Source organism: Phacochoerus africanus, chromosome 9, assembly GCF_016906955.1.
Source record: "Phacochoerus africanus isolate WHEZ1 chromosome 9, ROS_Pafr_v1, whole genome shotgun sequence".
In the NCBI taxonomy this organism is placed as follows: Eukaryota; Metazoa; Chordata; class Mammalia; order Artiodactyla; family Suidae; genus Phacochoerus; species Phacochoerus africanus.
The window spans coordinates 58199147-58221536 of NC_062552.1; the positions used below are offsets into that span (position 1 = coordinate 58199147).

Below are 22390 nucleotides of genomic sequence, written 5' to 3' on the forward strand. Positions count from 1 at the left end.
AGAAACATAAGGCAAAACTTCCATAACATCAGATTTGGCAATGATTTATTGGACATGACCACACAGGCAACAAAAGAAAATATACAAAGTGGACACCATGACATTTTTTAAAAAATTTTGTGCATCCAAAAAAATTATCCAGAGTAAAAAGGCAATTCAAAGAACAGGAAAAAATATGTATAAATCATGTACCTGATTTATATCCAGACTATTTACAGGCTATTTACAGAACACTTAAAACTCAACAATAAAAGTCAAAAAACTTTATTCAAAAATGGGCAAGGAGTTCCCCATGTGGCTCAGCAGAAACAAACTCGACTAGTATTCATGAGGATGCAGGTTCAATCCCTGGCCCCACTCAGTGGGTTTAGGATCCAGCATTGCCATGAGCTGTGGTGAAGGTTGCAGATGTGGCTCAGATCTGGTGTTGCTGTGGCTGTGGCGTAGGCCGGCAGCTGCAGCTCCAATTCAACCCCTAGGCTGGGAATGTCCACATGCCATGGGTGTGGCCCTAAAAAGACAAAAAAAATTTTTTTTCTTAAAACATAAAAAGTTTTACATGCTGATAATAACAATATTAATTGTGAAAACCAGAGTTCCTGTGTCATGGCTCAGCAGAAACAAATCTGACTAGCATCCATGAGGATGCAGGTTCATTCCCTGGCCCTACTCAGTGGGTTAAGGATCCAGCATTGCCATGAGCTGTGGTGTAGGTCGCAGACATGGCATGGATCTGGCGTGGCTGTGGCTGTGGCGTAGGCCGGCAGCTGCAGCTCCAATTCAACCCCTAGCCTGGGAACCTCCATATGCCATGAGTGTGGTCCTAAAAAGACAAAATAAATAAATAAATAAATAAATAAATAAATGTGACAACCAAAGCACAAATTTGGACAATTTCAATCAATGTTTATTCTGAAAACTGTTTCTGATGAATCACATTTTTAAGCTAGTCTAAAACATATTTTGGCTATTTCTAATTTTAGAGAAAACACAGTTGTTGTCTCAACGTGTAACTTTCCTTTTACTCTTCATATATTTCAAAGGTAAAATAATGTATTCCAAGATTTTCAACCATGTTCAGTGTAGAAACAGATGCTACCTCTGCAATATTTTTATCATTCTGGAATTTTATTCATTATAAAGTAATACACTATGTAGTTTGTATCTACTAAAAGGACACATTTCTATCAAATTTTTAGAGGCAGATTATGCTATGTGTCTGTTTAATATCCTATTACAAACAAAAGGTTATCTAAAATTAGAAAACACACTTTACAATGATATCCCAATCCCACCCAGGATTGTTTATGGTTGGCCATCAATCTCGCTTTTCCCTGATCAGAGTGAATTAGGAGAGTGATAAGTTTCTCAACAGAAAGGGAGTAATGTCCCATTAAAGACATTAAACATGAAACCAAAGAATGTGAAAATCTCACTAGTGCCACTTACAACACCAATGCAGAATGCAGACAAGAGATTTTTTTAATACATTGTGTTTTTCTTATGTGTACCCACTCCTTTAATTTCTTGCCTAGGATTATATATCAAGAAGTGTTTCTACCAAATCTTTCACAGAATATAAAAGCACAAAATTAGGTAATGCAAACAGCAACGACTAGGGTACTCTTGAAATATTTTTTTTTCTCTTGAAATATTAAAACAAAAAACCCAAAGCACTCACAGAAGCAGAGAGGAGAACAGTGGTTACAAAGCATAGGGGAAATAGGGAGATTTTGGTCAAAGGGTACAAACTTTCAGTTGTAAGATGAGTAAGCTTTGAGGATCTGTACACTGTACAGCACGGAGACTATAGTTAATACTAAAGTACGGTATACTGAGGTAAATCATTGAGTCAGATGTAGCAAAAACTGGAGAACCAGGCTTCAAAACAATTACAAAGCTTCAAAGTAAAACTTACCTTACATTCCACCACACTCTGATCTGATTCACAAGTTACATAGATTTCATCTACTGCCCGGCGAAGATTGTCAAAAAGAAACGCCCAATATCGCGCTCTTAGATCAATCTTCCGAGGATGCCTTGTTTTAGTGGGACTTTTATCAAAGTGTTTATCTCCAGTTGTAGCTGGCGTTATTTTACAGTCTACTGCAGTGTTCTGGTGAAATAAAACAAAACATGAAAAAAGTATTTTTTAAAAGCTTCCATGGACTGGATTTTTGTACAAAGCACATTTTTCAACATAAATACTTAAAAATAGGACATTCTTCTTTTCAGCTTATATCACACTGAATTCATCAAAACAGAGTTTTTCATCTTACATAAAAGTGGCAGTTTTGTAAAGTGAATTACATGTCTTATTGAAGATCAGGATGATTTTAATGGTGAACAGACCCTTAGTTATAAAAGACCATGAAAGTGGCTCCTGATTTACTAGAATATAATATGGCACATTTACATACATTAACAAATAAAAGATGCCAATTTCAACATTTTTAAACTGCTTGCACATATTCTTTTCATTTAGAAATGGCATATAATAGTTATATTCAGTTACTTAATTTTATCCTATATCATTTACTAAAAGTAAAAAATAATATATAAACACAAAACAATTTACTAGAAAAGAATATTGGTATTAAAACCAAGTGTCAGCTACAGAGAGGACTCCCCAAATAAACTGTGGTGTTCATATAACCAATTTTTTCCTCAGTTGTACAGGCAGACTTTGAAAAAATTATATACTATAGTTTTATAGACTGGACCACAGAATCATTCCACTGCAAACATGAGCATGTAGTTTACATAAAGATCTAAATTCAAAATGCAAACCTGAAGCTTCTTGCTAGAAGCATAAAGAGTTGCTTATCTCTCTGTGGCTACTTAAACTGATAAATAAATAAAAAACTAACCTGTACTACAGTTAAAATAACAAACAATTCCAAGTTGTTTCACATTAGACACCATAAAACTCCTAGAACAGAACATAGGCAAAATATTCTCTGACATCAACTATACAAACGTTTTCTTGAGTCAGCCTCCCAAGGTAACAGAAAGAAAAACAAAAATAAACCAATGGGACCTAATCAAACTTATAATCTCTTGCACAGCAAAGGAAACCATAAAAAAAAAAAAAAACCTACGGAATGGGAGAAAATATATGCAAATGATGCAACCAACAAGGGCTTAATCTCCAAAATATACAAAAAACTCATACAACTCAAAAATCAAACAACCCAATCAAAAAATGGGCAGAATACCTAAACAAACATTTCTCCAAGGAATACATGCAGATAGCCAGAAGGCACATGAAAAAAATGCTCAACATCACTAATTATTAAAGAAGTGCAAATCAAAACCACAATGAGGTACCACCTCACACCAGTCAGAATGGCTATCATTAATAAGTCTACAAATAACAAACGCTGGAGAGGGTGTGGAGGAAAAGGTTCCTTCCTACACTACTGGTGGGAATGTAAACTGGTACAAACACTATGGAAAACAGTATGGAGATTCCTCAGAAAACTAAGTATAGATCTACCATATAAGCCAGCAATTCCACTCCTGGGCATATAAGCAGACAAAACTTTTATTCAAAAAGATACATGCACCTGTATGTCCACAGCAGCACTATTTACAATAGCCAAGACGTGGAAACAACCTAAATGTCCATTGAAAGATGAATGGATTTACAATGAGATCCTGCTGAGTAGCATTGAGAACTATGTATAGATACTTACATTGCAACAGAACAAAGGGTGGAAAAAAAATATATACATGTAAGTGTAACTTGGCCCCCATGCTGTACAGCAGAAAAATAAATTTTTAAAAAATTTTAAAAAAAAGAAAGACAAATGGATTAAGAAGATGTGGTACAGGAGTTCCCATTGTGGCTCAGTGGTTAATGAATCCAACTAGGAACCATGAGGTTGTGGGTTCGAAGCCTAGCCTTGCTTAGTGGGTTAAGGATCCAGCATTGCCATGAGCTGTGGTATAAGTCGCAGACATGACTCGGATCCTGCATTGCTATGGCTGTGGCATAGGCCGGCAGCTGCAGCTCCAATTAGACCCCTAGCCTGGAAACCTCCATGTGCTGCAGGTGTGGTTCTAGAAAAAGACAAAAATTAAAAAAAAAGAAGAAGAAGAAGAAGATGTGGTACATATACACAACAGAATACTACTCGGCCATAAAAAAGAATGAAATAATGCCATTTGCAGCAACATGGATGCAGCTAGAGATTCTCATATTAAATGAAGTTAAGTCAGAAAAAGAGACAGATACCATACGCTATCACTTATTGGAATCTAAAATATGGCACAGGTGAACCTATCTATGAAACAGAAACACTCATAGACATGGAGAACGGACTTGTGGTCGCCAAGGGGGAAGGGGGAGGGAGTGGGATAGATAAGGACTTTGGGGTTAGTAGATGCAAACTATTACATTTAGAATGGATAAGCAATGAGGTCCTACTGTAAAGCACAGGAAACTATATCCAATCTCTTCAGATGGAACATGATGGTAGATAGTATGAGAAAAAGAACGTACATATGACTGCATCACTTCGCTATACAGCGTAAATTGGCACAACATTGTAAATGAATTATAATTTTAAAAATTAAAAAAAATTAAATCCCAAGTTGTTTTATATACATATACGTCACTCCTATTTGCTTGTTAGTTTTTCCTTTTTCATTGACAAGTCCCAGAGGGAAGAATATCCAAAATAGAAGCTAATATTCTATTCTGCTTTAGACTTTGGTCTTCATTATAACAGTGATTTTTACACTTCAGAAACATTTTAGGGAGTTCCTGTTGTGGCTCAGTGGGTTCCAAACTCAACATGTATCCATGAGGATGTAGACCTCACTCATTGGGTTAAGGATCCGGCATTGCCATGAGATGTTGTGTAGGTCTCAGATGCAGCTTGGATCCTCCTGCATTGCTGTGGCTGTGGTGCAGGCCGGCAGCTGCAGCTCCAATTTGACCCTTAGCCTGGGAACTTCCATACACTGCAGGTACAGCCTTAAAAAAGAAAAAAAAAATTATAGCCCATCTTTGGTTTATATAGAATCTTCATCACCAAAAGGCAAGCAAACAAAACATATACACACAAAGACACACACACTTAAGAGCTGCTCATCCTCATTTCAAAGTCCCCCATCTAGAGCAAGGTTGCCAGACTTAGCAAAAACATACTAGCAAATATTTTATCTGACAGCCCCATTCCAGGCCCAAATTCTCAATACTCAGGCAAAAAAAATTTAAAGTAATCATCAACAACCCACAAAATCTTTGCCTCAACAGCTTTCCAAGTACTTTCCAGCTCTAACAGTATATGATTTAATTATGAGAGCAAATATCTGTTTGCACAATTTTAAAATATGTATTATTAGCTCTACCTCGCAGCTTAGAAAAATGAGATTTAGAGGCTGGTTTGTCGAAGAGCATGTAGCCACAGGAGACCACCTTCCGGTTAGAGCTCTACAATTAAACTGCTTCCTATTACACTGCACCCCAAGGCACTATGCTAGCAGCCCTTTACCTGACATTCCAAACCACCTCACTTCTCTTTCCATTTACCACCATAGTTAAAATTAACTTGCAGTTCCATGAATTATAGCTCTTTCACAAATCTGTTCCACATTAATCAGCAAAGCCCTAGTAGCTTCCTGTGAATTGTCTCTAATATCATAAAATTTTCAAAAATACTTTAACTCATCTTTACCCATTTATGTATTTATCCTATAATACATCCGTACTTATATGATTCAAATACTTTGAACTAACCTTTACTGAAAACGTAGAATAGGTAAAGAGTTCCCATTGTGGCACAGTGCAAACAAATTCCGCTAGTATCCATGAGGATTCGGGTCTGATCCCTGGCCTCACTCAGTAGTCTGGGGATCCAGCATAACCATGAGCTGTGGTATAGGTCACAGACGTGGCTTGGATCCCGAGTTGCTGTGGTGTAGGCTGGCAGCTGTAGCTCTGATTTAACCCCTAGCCTGGGAACTTCCATATGCCACAGGTACAGCCCTAAAAAAGCAAAAAAATAAAAAAATAAAAAGGCAGAATAGGCAAAACTGCTTTCAGGTTAAGATGTTTCCATTCATGATTGCTCTATGTGATGCTTCTACTAAGAAAGACTCCAGAAAAGCAGAAATTACAGCTAGGTAATTCCATCCAAAGGGGAATGTATTATGTAAACTTTTGTTTACTTAAGTTTGACAAAAATACTAATACTTTATATTTGCAAGTTGATTTACATTTTACGAAGGGCTTTTGAAAACAAAATATCATTTAATCATCACAACAAACCTAATGACAGGACAAATACAATTATTCCTATTTTGTAGATGACAAACCTAAGGTTCAGAAAGACTGAATTTCTTGTCAAAAGGCTAAATGACAGAACTAGGACCAGACCGAGTATTCCAACTTCTACTCCAATGTTCATAAAGCATTTCACATAGCACCTAACACACAGTAATTACCCATTATAATGTTACGTATGATTATAGTGAGAAAGACAAAAAGGAGAATAAATACACTCACAGAAAAAAATGAGTAAGCTTATGGCAAACCTGCCAAATCTGTGAAATAAAGGTAGAAAAAGTACATCAAAGTGTAAAGGCTAATAAGTTAGTATGCAGCTGTAAAATACAGGGCTCTTACCTACCACTGATAAAAAATAATAGCAGTGGTAGTAATAATTGCAACGCCAGCTAACATTCATGGCATACTTGCTATGTGCTAGGCACTGCACTAGGTGATTCCCGTACAGTTATACATCACTTAATCTTTAAAGCAATTTTATAACATAGTTACTATTTTTAGTTCCATTTTACAGAGGAGAAGACCGAAGTTTAGCTAAATTAAATGATAAACCCGAAGTCTCACACCAAGTGACAAAGCCAAGATTCAAAATCAGGAAACTAACCCATTGCTATGACTTTAATATAATTAACTGTTTCCAAGACATTCAAGAGGACAAAGCAATCTAAACTTTTGAGGAAAACTACACACAAATGAATTTCATCTTTTAAATGAAATTCAATATAATAAATCTTTTTTTTTTAATTTTTTTATTTTCCCACTGTACAGCAAGGGGGTCAGGTTATCCTTACATGTATACATTACAATTACATTTTTTCCACCACCCTTTGTTCTGTTGCAACATGAGTATCTAGACAAAGTTCTCAATGCTGTTCAGCAGGATCTCCTTGTATATCTATTCTAAGTTGTGTCTGATATAATAAATCTTATATTGTTTTAGGAGTTCCTGTCATGGCGCAGTGGTTAATGAATCCGACTAGGAACCATGAGGTTGCAGGTTTGATCCCTGGCCTTGCTCAGTGGGTTAAGGATCCAGCGTTGCCGTGAGCTGTGGTGTAGGTTGCAGACACGGCTCGGATCCTGCATTGCTGTGGCTCTGACATAGGCCAATGGCTACAGCTCCGATTAGACCCCTAGCCTGGGAACCTCCATATGCCGCAGGAGCGGCCCTAGAAAAGGCAAAAAAAGACCAAAATAAATAAATAAATAAATCTTATACTGTTTTAATCAATGACTTTTGAGAGAAAAAGAGTAAAAAAGAAAGGAAGGAAAGGACAGGGAAAGTGGAGGGAGGAAATTGAGATTTCTGACTCATCTCTCTTAAAATTCTCAACTCCCCTGAGAAACTGACAAAAACTAGGGACCTATTCCCAGAAAAATGAATGGACATATAAAATTGAGCATATATTTTCATGATGTACCTACACTGATACATCATAATCACTCAAATTTCTTACAGTTTAATCTTGGTACTGTATATTTTACAGTTTTGAAAATGTATGATGATATATACCCATCATCATAGAGTCATACAGAGTATTTTCACTGCTCCAAAAAACCCTCTGTGCTCTGCTTATTCTTCCCTCCCTACCCCTACCCCAACCCCACACCCAAACCTTTGGCAACAACTGTTCTTTTTACTGTCTCCATATTTAGTTTTTTCAAGCATGTCATAAGATTAGAATCATAATAGCCTTTTCAGAATGGCTTCTTTTACCAGCTAACATGCAATTAATTTCCTCCATGTCTTTTCATGGCCTGACAGCTCATTCCTTTTTAGAGCTGAACAATATTCCACTATCTGGATGTACCATAGTTTATTTATCCATTCACCTACCAAAAGACATCTTGGTTGCTTCCATGTTTTGGCAATTATGAAGAAGGCTGCTATATAAATGCATGTGTATGTTTTTGTGTGGACATGTTTTCAACTCATCTACATAAATACCAAGGGTATGATTGTTGGATCATAAGGTAAGAGTATGTTTACTTTTGGAAGAAATTGCCAAACTGTCTTCTGAAGTGGCTGAATTTCCACTCTGAATTCCTGTGTCTCCTCATCCTCATCATCATTTGGAGTTGTCACTATTTCCAATTTTGGTCATTCTAATAGGAGTGTGGTAGTATCTCATTGTTTTAATTTGCATTTCCCCTGATGACATACAATGTGAAACACCTTTTTATATGCTTATGTGCCATCTGTACATCCTCTCTGATGAGGTGTCTCTTAAGGTCTATGGCTCATTTTTCAACTGGGTTGTTTCTTATTGTTGAGTCTTAGGAGCTTTTTTTAAATATTTTGGATAACAGTCCTTTATTAGCTATGTCTTTTGCAAATATTTTCTTCCAGTCTGCGACTTGTCTTCTCATTCCCTTAACACTATCTTTCGCAAAACACTTTTTAAAGAAATCTATTTTACCAACTATTTCATTGATCATGACTTTGATAGTGTACCTAAAAAGTTATCACCATATCCAAAATTATTTAGGTTTTCTGTTATTGTCTAAGAGTTTTATAGATCTGCATTTAAGGTCAATGATCCAATTTGAGTTAATTTTTGTGAAGAATGTGAGGTCTGTGTCTGGATTCATTTTTTTAACACGGATGTCCAATTATTCAGCACTATTGGTTGAAAAGACTACCTTTGTTCCACTGATTTGCCTTCGCTCTTTTGTCAAAGATCAGTTGACTAATCATGTGGGTCCATTTCTGGGCTTTCTATTCTGTTCCATTTATCCATTTATCTACTGTTTTGCCGGTATCACCCTGTAATTTTATATTAAATCTTGAAGTTGGTTAGTGTCAATCTTCCAACTTTGTTCTTCAATATTTTGTTGCTTATTCTGGGTCTTTTGCCTCTCCATTTAAACTTTAGAATTAGTTTATTGATACCTAAAAAATAATTTTCTGGGATTGTACTGAATATATTCTTCAACCTGGGAAGAAATGACATCTTGACAATATTTGAGTCTTGAACACAGAATGTCTCTTTAGTTCTTTGATTTCATTCATCAGAGTTATGTAGTTTTCCACAAACAGAACTTATATTTTCTTAGATTTATACCTAGGTATTTAATTTGGGGAAGTGCTAATATAAATGGTGTTGTGTTTTCGAGTTCCCACTGTGGCACAGTGGAAACGAAGCCAACGAGGAACCATGAGGTTGCAGGTTCAATCCCTGGCCTCACTCAGAGGGTTAAGGATCCAGCATTGCTGTGAGCTGTTGTGTAGGTTGCAGACGCAGCTCAGATCTAGCATTGCTGTGGCTCTGGCACAGGCCAGGAGCTGTAGCTCCAATTAGACCCCTAGCCTGGGAACTTTCATATGCTGCAGGTGCAGCCCTAAAAATACAAAAAAAAAAGGTATTGTGTTTTAATTTCAAATACCACATATTCACTGCTGGTATAAAGGAAAGCAACTGACCATTGTATGTTAATCTTGTATCCTGCAAACCTGCTATAATTGATTATTAGCACAGGAGTTTTTAGGTTGATTTTTTCATGTTTCTTACATAGATGATCAAATAATCAACAAACAAGACAGTTTTATTTCTTTCTTCCCAACCCACATAACTTTTATTTCCTTTTCTTGTCTTATTCCATTAGCTAGAACTTCCATTAGGATGTTGAAAAGCAATGGTGAAGGGGACATCATTAGCTCATAATTGATCTTAATGGGAAAGTTTCTAGTTTCTCCTATTCAGTATCATGTTAGTTGTAGAGTTGGGATTTTTTTTTTTTAATGAAGTTGAGGTAGTTTCTCTCCATTCCTAGTTTACTAAAAGATTTTTTATCATGAATAGGTAGAGGATTTTGTCAAATGATTTTTCTGCATCTACTGACATAATAATAGGATGTTTCTTCTTTAGCCTGTTGCTACGATGAATTCCATTGATTTATTTTCAAATGATGAATCAACCTAGCATATCTGGGATAAATCCCACTTAGTCATGTTACATCACCCTTTTTAAATACTGTGGGATATGCTTTGCTAATATTTTGTTGAGGATTTCTGCATCTATGTTCATGAGAATCACTGGTCTACAGTTTTCTTGTTATATCTTTGTGTGGTTTTAGTGTTAGGGTAATGCTGGCCTCATAAAATGAATTAGGAAGTATTCCCTTCCATTTCATCCTGGTTATCAAATTTATGACATAGAGTTGATCATGGCATTTTTTTATAACCCTTTTAATGCCCATGGGGTATATATTGATATGAATAACTAGGACATGCAAAATAGAACTTGGGACAGCACTAACCATATGAGGTTACGGATCATCAATGTCAAATGAGCCTATTGAACACAATTGATAATTATCTCCAAACACATTCAAATGCATGAGGTACAAAGCAGAATAGACAGAAAAGTGACTTTAATAAGGACAGCTCTGTCAAGCATGTACTACCAAGGGGCAGGGTAGCCAGATAGTTGAGAGACTATGCAAGAAAGAGATTAATGACAGACAAACCATAGAATCTCAGGTGGATTTCCAGGCAAGTGTGACATATAGAGAATGAGGGATAATAAAAGGGTGGTAGCATCAGTAAATTATAAGTTGCATGAGATAGAAGATTAGAGTTCTATGATCAAAGAGAATAAGGCAGAAAGAGAGACTACAGGTAGAAGAGGGATGGCTGAGATTGAGAGTCTAGAGAAGGAGTAGTTATTAGTAAGAACAAGGCAAGAGCCTGACCATGGAAATGAGTAGAAGACAAAACTACTGGAGGAGAGGAATGCAAGAAATTGAGAGGAGAGCAGTAATAGTGAAGAGCACACCATGAACCTGAAAATTATGTCTTCAAGGAATAAGAAGTGACCTAGGAGTCTAAAAGTGACAACTACAGGAAGGGGGTAGTAGGAGGTATAGTCTGATGGCATGTTCTTCAAATCTGGGGAGTTTTAGGAAATGGGAGAGAGAACTTCCTAAAATGCTGATAAAGGAGCAGGCAAGAAACCTAACCACCTATAAGACCAGAGGTAGGAGTGCTGTGGGGGAAAAAACTATTATTAAAAAGACTGTGGAGGAAGCAGGATCCCCACAGGTAAGTTGGAATTTAGCTAGAAAATGAAGCTAAAGGGAATGTTCAGAGAAGAGAGGAACACAGAACACTTTGCTGATGGTGAACCTAGTTCTTGAGGGCAGAGTTCTAGGATTTCACAAGTAGTCCAGAGGCATTTCCCTGAGCATCTATTTCAAAGGCTTATTCAGATTTCCTCCATTTTTAATTGGGTTATTTGTCTTTTTCTGATTAAATTTAGCTCTTTATGCTTTTTTTTTTGTCTTTTTGCTATTTCTTTGGGCCACTCCCGTGGCATATGGAGATTCCCAGGCTAGGGGTCTAATCGGAGCTGTAGCCACTGGCCTACGCCAGAGCCACAGCAACACAAGATCCGAGCCGCGTCTGCAACCTACACCACAGCTCACAGCAACGCCGGATCGTTAACCCACTGAGCAAGGGCAAGGACCGAACCCGCAACCTCATGGTTCCTAGTCGGATTCGTTAACCACTGCGCCACGACAGGAACTCCTCTTTATGAATTCTTGATGTCTGGTATCTTCTCCCAGTGGATCACATCTTTAAGGCAGGTTAACTGAACTTTTTGGTATATAAATTTAATTTTGCTATAACTTATCCATAAGTTATGCTCTTTGGCTTGTCTAGGAAAGCCTCTTCTAACTTAAGCTCATAAAATCCTTCTAGACAATTTTCAATTTTTTTCTTGATTTCTCATTTGGTCTTTAGCTGATCAATAATTTATTTTTTGTATATTTACATGAAAATATTCTTATATTTTAATTGTAATTTAACTTCATTAGTCAGAGAACATGTTGTGTCTGAATTCTATACTCTTGTCTGACTTCAATTTATTGAGACTTCTTTATAAACCTAGTTTGTGATCACTTTTTGCATATGTTTTGTGTACACTGAGTGCCAAACACACACACATACATACACATGTATATATCAGATCAAGTGTAATTGAATTTTAAATCTATATCCCTACTATTTTTTTCCTGCTTCATCTATCAGTTTCTCAGTAAGACATAGTAATATTCACCACTATGATAATGAATGTAATTTTCTCCTTGTAATTCTATTTGTTTGGACCTTAAATATTTCAAGCCTAAGCTGTTAGTTACCTAAAAGTTTTGTACTTGTATTTCTTCCTGGATAATCACTCTTTTCACAATTATACAATTTCCATCTTTCTATTATCAGTATTTTTCATGTTGAATTCCATCTGATTTGACATGAATATTGCTATTCCAGCTTTAGAATACATGCAGAACATCAAGTATTTGCCTAGATTTTTTTTTTGTTTTAAACCCTTCCTTGAAGTTATAAATGTAGCTCAAATTAAAATTAGAGGTTTAATTCAATCATCTGTCTTTTAAGAGCTGAATTTAACAGGGAGTTATCTTGTGGCACAGTGGGTTAAGGATCCAGTGTTGCCAATACAGTGACTTGGGTCGCTGCTATGACATGGGTTCTATCGCTGGCCCAGGGAACATGCCCACAATCCACATGCCACAGGCACAGAAAAAAAAAAAGCATTGAATTTAATCAGTTTACATGCATTATGTTTGCTGAAATATTTACATTTAATATCTATCACTATCTTTCATGATACAATAAAATATCATCCTACAATAATCAGAATGGCCATCATTGAAATGTCTACAAACAATAAATGCTGGGTAGAGTATGGAGAAATGGGAACTCTCCTACACTGTTGGTAGGAATGTAAATTGGTACAACCTCTCTGGGAAAGAGTATGGAGGTTCCTCAAAACTAAAAATAGAACTACCATATGATCCAGCAACCCCAGTAACGGGCATCTATCTAGAGAAAACCATACTTTGAAAAGATACATGCACTCCAGTGTTCACTGCAGCACTATTTACAGTACCCATGATATGGAAGAAACCTAAATGTCCATCAACAGAAGGAATAGATAAAGATGTGGTATATACATACAATGGAATATTAGCCATTAAAAAAGAATGAAATAATGCCATGTACAGCAACATGGACGAACCTAGAGATTATCACACTAAGTCAGACAAAGACAAATATTACATAATCTCACTTACATGTAGAATCTAAAAAATAGTCCAAATTAACTTATTTACAAAACAGAAACAGACCCACAGACAGAGAAAACAAACTTATGGTTACCAAAGGGGAAAGGGATAAATTAGGAGTTTGGGATTAACATATACACAATACTATATAGAAAATATATAATCAACAAGGACCTAGTACAGAGAACTCTACTCAATATTCTACTCAATAAGCTTTATGGAAAAATGATCTGAAAAAAAAAATAGATATATGTATGTGTATATTTGAATCACTTTGCTGTACACCTGAAACTAACACAATGTTGTAAATCAACTATACTCCAAATAAAATAAAAATTAAATTTTAAAAGAAGGTAGGTGGCAAACCTGTGTATATCTAAAGTGGTACTCTATCACTCTTGCACTTGAATAATCATTTAACCGATTGAATTTTCGGTTAAATGTTATATCACCTTATAACTTTGCAGATATTGTTCCAGTTCTATTGTTCATAAGAAGGCTATTATTATTCCTCTGTGGTTTTGCTTATTTCCCAGTGTTTTAAAAGTTTTGTCCTTCACCTTAACATTCAGCAGGCTCTCTAGAATGTATCTAGGTATAAATCTATTTTTATTCATCCTGCCCAGCTCCACAGTTATGCTCTTAAGCTCTTAAAAACTCAAAGGAAAATTTTCAACATGGTACCTACAAATATTGCATGCCCACTATTTATTCTCTATTTCAAAAGTCCTAGGAGTTCCCACGTAGCACAGCAAGTTATGTCGCTGCTGTGGCTTAGGTTCCTATTGTGGCACTGGTTCAATCCTGGCAAGAATTTCCACACGAAGGGAGGGAGGAAAGAAGGAAGGAAGGGAGGTAGGTAGGTCACCATGTACCACTACTTTAAAACAAAAGCCCTAGGAGTTCCCGTCGTGGCTCAGTGGTTAATGAATGTGACTAGGAACCATGAGGTTGCAGGTTCGATCCCTGGCCTTGCTCAGTGGGTTTAAGGATCTGGCGTTGCCGTGAGCTGTGGTGTAGGTCGCAGACATGGCTCAGATCCTGCATTGCTGTGGCTCTGGCATAGGCCGGTGGCTACAGCTCCGATTAGATCCCTAGCCTGGGAACCTCCATATGCCTCGGGAAGCAGCCCTAGAAAAGGGAAAAAGACAACAACAACAAAATTCACTCACACTATTTTCACTTCTAAGATGTTCATTTTTACCTATAAATGTTCAAAATTAATATTCATCTGTTTTAGTTCAGAGTTTTCCTTTTGCTTTATAGTTACTCTTTCCTTCAAGGAATTTAAATTTATTTATTTGAAAGTCCTCTTTAGAGAAATATGCCCTTTTTTTCCTTACCTCAGGAGTAAATTCTCTCATTTGTAGAATGTGTTGTTTACATCTTACAACATTATTTTCTTCATGTGCTTTGGTATTTATTTTGCAAGCTTACTCTGAGTTTCTTTTAGTTTTTCACTCTACTCACCCTCACAACATGTGTACTAGTTTTATGGTTACCATCATCTGGCCCACCATGGTCCCACTTACAGAGCCTTTTATTGGGAACTTAAAGCTTTCACCCTTCAAGAATATAGCAGACCTAGTCGTGAGCCAGAAGGCCACTCTCTTTTATTGCTTCAGATGTCAATTATCACAGGCCACAAGCCAAAGCAGATTGTAGCATTCCCTGTCTCCTAGTGTAAAATGCTATATAAGCCTCAAGTTTTATACCATGAGCCTGGATCTGTTTCCCAACCACAATAAGGGTGTTTCATCCTCCCTTATCCCATAGGACTTGTCTAGTAAGTTTGTGTTCCCAATTCCACTTATCTGTGATTATATGTGTTTGTTTTATTACTGATCCACAGAAATTTTTATTTTATTTTAGAAAATCCTTTGTATCTTTAATTTTTGTTTAAATGTTATCACTGATGCCTCTGTGTGTAATAAGTGGAGGATATTTTACAGATTCATAATGCCATCTCAATTAGAAGTCCATGTTTCCCTTATGCATAATTTTTGGTTTACATAATAATATATAGTGGTATATTTAATAACTCAAACTAAAATGATATATATGAAAAGTTCAGAGAAAAATAACCAAAGATTAAAAGCTAACTATAAATATGCTAAAACATTTTTTAACATAAGGTAGGCTTATGTTCTCTAAAATTTTACCAAAGCAATTTGAAAATTTTTAGAGTCAATATATTATTATCCTATAACTAAAATTAGGCATCATTATACCAAGAAAGTAAATCATAGAAGAACTCACAAATGTGAGATATGTGGGACAGAAGTTAAGATCATAAACTGTAGAAATATATGCATGGGTTCCAATCTGGCTGTGCCACTCACTAGTAAGTTACATAACTTCTCCCTACCTCAGTTTCCTCATTTGTAAATGATGATTAATAATAATGTTTACATCAAAGAGTTGTTATAAGAAGCAAATTAATATCTATATTTAGTACAAGCTAAGCACATAATATGATATACACATTTGTTAAATAAATGTTACATTTTTACATGAAGATAAAATATATTCAAATTCTGAAAAATTATATTTTATAACTAAAATCAAAAGCAAAAAAGTAGAAGTTGTTCATGCTGTACCTGTTTTGTAGTTTTATGAGTACCTTGAATTGTCCTCTTTGACTTTCCACCAGTTTGACATTTAGATTTTCCTTCAAGACAAAAACAGATAAATATATAGATCAACAAATAGATAATATAAAACTGAACTATCAAATTATCCAGGCATACTAACACATAACCTCCTTCCAGAGAGCACAGAACAGTACAATCTATACATGGTCAACATGAACTACAGATGTAATAAAATACAAATTTCCAAAGTCCCAAAGACTGCTTTTATTGAATGGCTTTCTCAGAAGAGGAATACATCAATTTCTAAAAGAAATCAGATATTCTGAAAGTTTAAAAACAAGATCAAGTTAGTGATACTCAACGTATATACAGCTCCTTTGGAAACACTTCATTGATTCAAATTTTATTTCAACAATAAAATTTAGAATATATTTTGCACCATATAAACACTCAGGGTTTTTGTTGTTGTTGTTTTAATTTATCTGATTTATGAAATAGTTTTATGTTGAAAAGGAAGGGGTTTTTTTTTTAGTTCTTTGTATTTCTGCAGTCAAATGAAGCTTTTTTATTTGCCCTTTTTCATAGGAAAGGCACTAACTACTGTGTTATAATACTCTATTCTTGAGAGCAATTGCAAAACAGGAGTAAAATTCTATAATGTACAACAGAATAATTTTCCTTTCTGCAAAATAATTATGGGCCAGGACCGCTAAAGGAGTACAAATGAAGTAAGCCTTCACATCTGCTAACAATTTATCTGCACATCAGTGGGTCTCCCTCACTGTTCTACCAGGAATGGAGGCAGAGAACTCTACACTCCCCTACACAGCCCTTTATTCATCCTTTCATCACAGAAAATAATTTGCCAGCAAGCTTGTTAGAATATCCAGGAGAATAATCGTGTGAGAACAAATACCAAAGGAAAGAGAAATAACAGAAGAAATCTTTTTAAAATTGAATTATTATCCTCAGAAACACCTGAGTATAGATTGTAACCATAAAACAAGAGTAAGTTGCTATTTCTTAAAAAACAAAACACAGATTTTTTGATAAGTGGCAAAGTTTTAACAATATAAAATAATACTTATTAAAAATTATGAAGTTGGAGTTCCCATTGTGGCACAGCAGAAACGAATCCAAGTAGGAACCATGAGGTTGCGGGTTTGATCCCTGCCCTCACTCAGTGGGTTAAGGATCTGGTGTTGCCGTGAGCTGTGGTGTAGGTCATAGACACAGCTCAGATCCTGCGTTGCTGTGGCTGGGGCGTAGGCTGGTGGCTGTAGCTCTGATTGGATGTCTAGCCTGGGAACATCCATATGTCACAAGTGTGGCCCTAAAAAGCAAAAAAGAAAAAAAAAATATGAAGTTAACATTCTTCCTTTGTCATCATTACTACTGACATTCAGAAAGTTCTAATTCTCTGTGATCTTATTTCCATTATTTTGCAGTAAGCATAAATGAAGCTTTAAAATTGTATTAGCCAGGAGTTTTGTCATGGCACAATGGTAACAAACCTGACTAGTATCCATGAGAATGAGGGTTCTACCCCTGTTCTCATTCAGTGGTTTAAGGATCAGGCGTTGACATGAGCTGTGATGTAGGTCACAGACATGGCTCAGATCCCGCGTTGCTGTGACTGTGGCATAGGCTGACAGCTGCAGCTCCAATTCAACTCCTAGCCTGGGAATTTCCACATGCCACAGGAACAGCCCCCACCAAACACACACACACACACACACACACACACATACATACATACATATATATATATATATATATGCCAAATCCTTATAAGCAATATCAGGGTAAATGCAAATATAGGATTCATTATTATATTTTTCTTTCCTTGTATGTGTTTTGAAAAGAAGCAATTTCAATAATAACACCTTTAGATTATTCCGTATTCTGAATAACCCATGGAAAATGAGAAAATAAAATTTCACAAAATAGTATTTACAACACAATAGCAACCATAAAACATGTTTAGGCCTCATGTTACTTTTTCAGTAAATAATGTTATATAATATATATTTTCTATAAAAGAATGAAGTAATAGTAAATGCCATAAGAAGATTTTAGCTAGTACAGAGCTAAATTTTAAAAGACAATTTCCCTGACTATTTAATAGTTTTTGCAATTCAAAAGTAACTGCTCTCTAAAAATATCTAGGAAAACTAACAAAGAAAAGATACCTAGGGAGGGATGGTCCAAGCAGATATTTTAAAATATTATAACGCCTCTATAATAGTATGGTGCTCACACATGAATTAGATAAATAGACTAATGGAAGAGAATATAAACACATATGAAAATTCAATCAATGATAAAGGTGGCATCTCAAGTAACTGAGGCAAAGACAGACTTTACAGTAAGTGATCCTGGAGCAACTTGTTACCAATATGGGAAAACATAAAATTAGATCCATACCACATACTATGTGTAAGAATAAACTACAATGGATGAGAGTTATAAATGTAAAAAGATAAAATAAAAAATAAAATTTCAAATAAAATATAAACATTAAAGAATAAAACCTGACTCAACTCTTGTATAGCTTGAAACACCTGTCAGAGAATAAGAACATGTCAAAAAGAAACAGAAGCCAACTTAATAGTCTTCACCTAGACAAATCTAGAAAAATTTAAGCATCAAAACAAGAGTGGTGGATTATAACTAATTAAATAAAAAGCCATGAGTCCATAAAAGTTTTTTAAAATACATATATTCATACATAAATACAAAGGAGAATAAGGAACACTCTTCCTTACATGAGAATGTCAACTAATAAAGAAGGAACAATGGGATTAGCACATCACCATTTTGTAACCACCAGAGCAGTAACTTCTTAAATTTAGAATCATCAATGGAAGCTAAAAGTAGTGGGTGGACTGTTTCAAGAGAATAAGGATATTTGCATAGTCTTACTGCAAATTACTTATTAATTACAAAGGAAATAATTTGTTATTTTACAGCAAAGAAATTTGGGAGATACCACCTTAACAAGTGATTAAAGTTGACATAGATAGCAACAAGACAAACTAACATCATGTGCCTCCTATGATGCAATGAAAAGGACACAACATAATTTCTACAGACTCCTCCTCAAAATACATAAGTGAATCTACCATGAAAAGACATCATAAAAACCCAATGTGAGGAATACTCTACAAGCCTTCAGAAAATTTCAAAGTGAGGTCTTTGGCTTACTCCAGCCTCCTGTTATTTGCATCCCTATCCAAGGTTCTAGATCTCCCAGGATCTAGGCAGTGCTCATACTGCTCCTAGCCACTGAAGTGAAGAGACTGAAGAGAACAAATACTTTTTCTGTTCAAATAATAATAAGGAGAACTTAAGAAATAAACTTTCATTTTCTACATCATTACGTTAAATTGTACTCGATCATGATAAATGCAGTGAATTGTTTTGGCCACACTCAAGGCACATGGAAGTTTCCAGGCCAGGGATCAAATCAGAGCCACAGCTTCGACCTACAACACAGCTGTGGCAATGCTGGGTACTTAAGCCTCTATGCCACAGCAGAAACTCCTACAGTGAATTTTTTAAAACCTACTTTTAAAATTTTTATAAGAATTTAATAAAAGGAAAGTCTAAATCTCCTATAACTTTAAAAAAAAACTAATATGTCAGTCATAATAAGACACCCAATTTCTTTCCTACGTGAAGAAGTGAAACTAATATTTTCAGAGTCCAGAGTGTTAACCATTACAAACCCGTCTTAACAGTAAAATTTTCATTTGTCTATTAGGTAATATAAAAAAGCAATTAACAAATATTTCTTATTTAATACATACTAATTTGCCCAAGAGTTCTAAGTGTAAACAGTTTTTGGTCTATCCACTGTTCAAGACCAAATATATTCTTCTAATATACAACAAAAATGAAACTTTTTAAAAATACATACCATCATCATCTTTGCTTTCGAGTGGAACACTCCAGGCTATTAGGTTTCTTGCTGTACGACCCTCCTCTGCAACTATTCTCCTTACTTTGTCATGACTATTGGAGCGCTGGAATGAAGCCTATGCACAGAAAAGAGAACATGTGTTAGTTTATTAAGTTAGTCAACATATAAAATATATATGATAAACAAATTCATTACTTCTCTTTCTCAGAAAAGAAACACTTAAAACTAATTTGGGATTGGAAATAAGAGTAAATCACGGATCTTTTTTAGTTCTAAAAAGACTAAATTTTACAACTTTAAAAATAAACAAATAATTTCAAAAATAAATTCAATCTGAGGTTTGAAAAAGTACCCTAAGAAGCATAAACACTGCTGTATACTCATTTCAGGACCACCCCCCTTACATAGCAACAGGTCAAAGTAAGAAGGTAGGTTTTACAAACATGCTACATATTTCCTCTGAAAGCTCTCCACAGCATAAAATGTTTTTAAGACTCCTATTTTTTTTCTCTACAGGTAATACTAAAGTAAATTTTCACTCAGTTGTAAACTTCCACTGCATAATTTTATCTCCAAGTAACGGGGATCTAAATAATAATTCTTGTAAACTAGTATATTTCAGTTGAAAAATTTTTAATTCTGTCCTACTGCATACAATGTATGTACATATAAGAGGGGGGGGGTGCATACTTTCTTGCTTTCTCCAGTCCCACACAGCTGAAAGCAACACTAGCCTACAGTTTTGGCAACCCCAAGACCCTGGCCAATTCAAACCAGGTCTAGTAACATAATTACCTTCTCGCTAAAGAATGCTATGTGAAAATAGCCTGTTTTTATAACCCAAGTATCAGCGAAAAGAAAAGGGCTCTAAAGTATCCCTATGAGAACAAGGATGCAGTCTCCTTGCCTAACCCTTAACTCCAAGGTGGGCAATCTACCTCTTCCTGAAAAACGTTTACTACTGGGCCCAGCCCAAAATTCCTAGCCCAATCAATGTGTGCCTTCATCTTCTCTTCTAGTCCTTGCCTAAACTCTTAGCATCCCTGAATTGCTAGGCAACACATTTACTGGACAATTTCTATGTCCAAAGCACTGTATAAGACATTGAGAAGCAAACAAAAATACAAGGCAGTATAATTGTTCTCAAAGAACATTCCAAATGAGTGTACCAAATATATGAGAGCGAAAAATAATTTATGAATTAATCAGCATGGTCTCCAAAGATGTCCCCCTTCCTCTCAATAAACCACTCTTGCTGGGGTTCACACCATTATGTAATCCCCTCACATTTAACCTTGCTCTGTGACTTGCTTTTAGACCTATAAAATGAGGTGAAAGTGACACTGCCCAACTTCAGAAACTAGGTCATAGGAAGCTTGCAGTCTCCACCTGGGTCTCTTGGAATGCTTCTTTTGGGATACTCACTCTTGAAAACCAATCATCTTACCATGAGAAGCCCAAGCCACCAACAGAGTGACCACATAAAGGCAGCACTCTGGTTGACAGCCCCAGCTGAACTCTCAGCTGACAGACATCAGCTACTGAGCCATCTTGGATGTTCCAGCCCAGTCAAGCCCACAGATAACTACTGCCATCCTAGCCAGTCAACCCACAGACTCACAACAAATAACAGGAACTATATGTATGCACATTAATCTGTAATACACCATCTGTATTTCTGTATCTATCTGCAAAGAAATATTAAAAGCTATGAGTTTATACTGATACCTCTGATTTCAATCCCACATCAAAAGGTCATTTTAGCCTTCCCCTTTCCTTATTCGTAATTTCTTTCTCTGTAAGTAAGAAAGCCAGCTCTCATCTTCTAAAGTATGTTTACTTATCTGTTCAATTCTGATCTTTACATAAAGTAGTTTCAGAACTGCTAACCTGTATCTCTGTGAGAAACACATTTATTAACAAGATCACATTTCTATACAGTTGTCTTCAGCCTTACAGTATCCAAAGTAATGGATTTTGTTTTCCAAAATTACCATGTTCTTTTCATCCTCCCTCCTTTCAGTGTGGTTACATTATATACTTGTAATACATTACTCTTTACATTCCATTTTGGCTTCTCACCTACTGGTTAATTTAACTGCTTGTTTATTTGGGGAATATGCGAAAGGCAAAACCTGTTCTCAAAGGAATTCATTAATGAGTAGTATGACTTCAAGAGAAGAAAAAAGTCACTACACTCTATAGCAAGGGTCAACAAACTTCTACAATGGGCCAGATAGATAGCAAGTTTTTTTTATTTTATGCTTTGCAGGCCATACAAGCTCTGTGACAACTACTCAATCACACCATTTTGTGTGACAACAGCAACAGACAACATGTAAATGAATGGCTATGTGGTGAGAAGACCAAGTGGTATATTACTATTATACCAGATATCTTATTGTTTAGTGTGAAATAAATTCAAGTTACAGAAAAGTTACAAATTAGCACAAAGAATCCTCAAAATACCCTCACACATTTTTT

General features: G+C 35.7%; 1 protein-coding gene across 3 annotated transcripts in view; it reads right to left on the bottom strand.

Moving 5' to 3' along the window:
• Window positions 1-22390, bottom strand: part of SCAPER (S-phase cyclin A associated protein in the ER) — a 411590-nt gene that overhangs the window by 354593 nt on the left and 34607 nt on the right. For all 3 annotated transcript variants that reach the window (XM_047796974.1, XM_047796976.1, XM_047796975.1), the window contains 3 exons: window positions 19904-20021; window positions 15988-16058; window positions 1919-2116 (listed from right to left, as the gene is read on the bottom strand). In XM_047796974.1, coding sequence (XP_047652930.1) covers window positions 1919-2116; window positions 15988-16058; window positions 19904-20021 — 387 coding nt within the window. The remainder of the gene's footprint in view (window positions 1-1918; window positions 2117-15987; window positions 16059-19903; window positions 20022-22390) is intronic.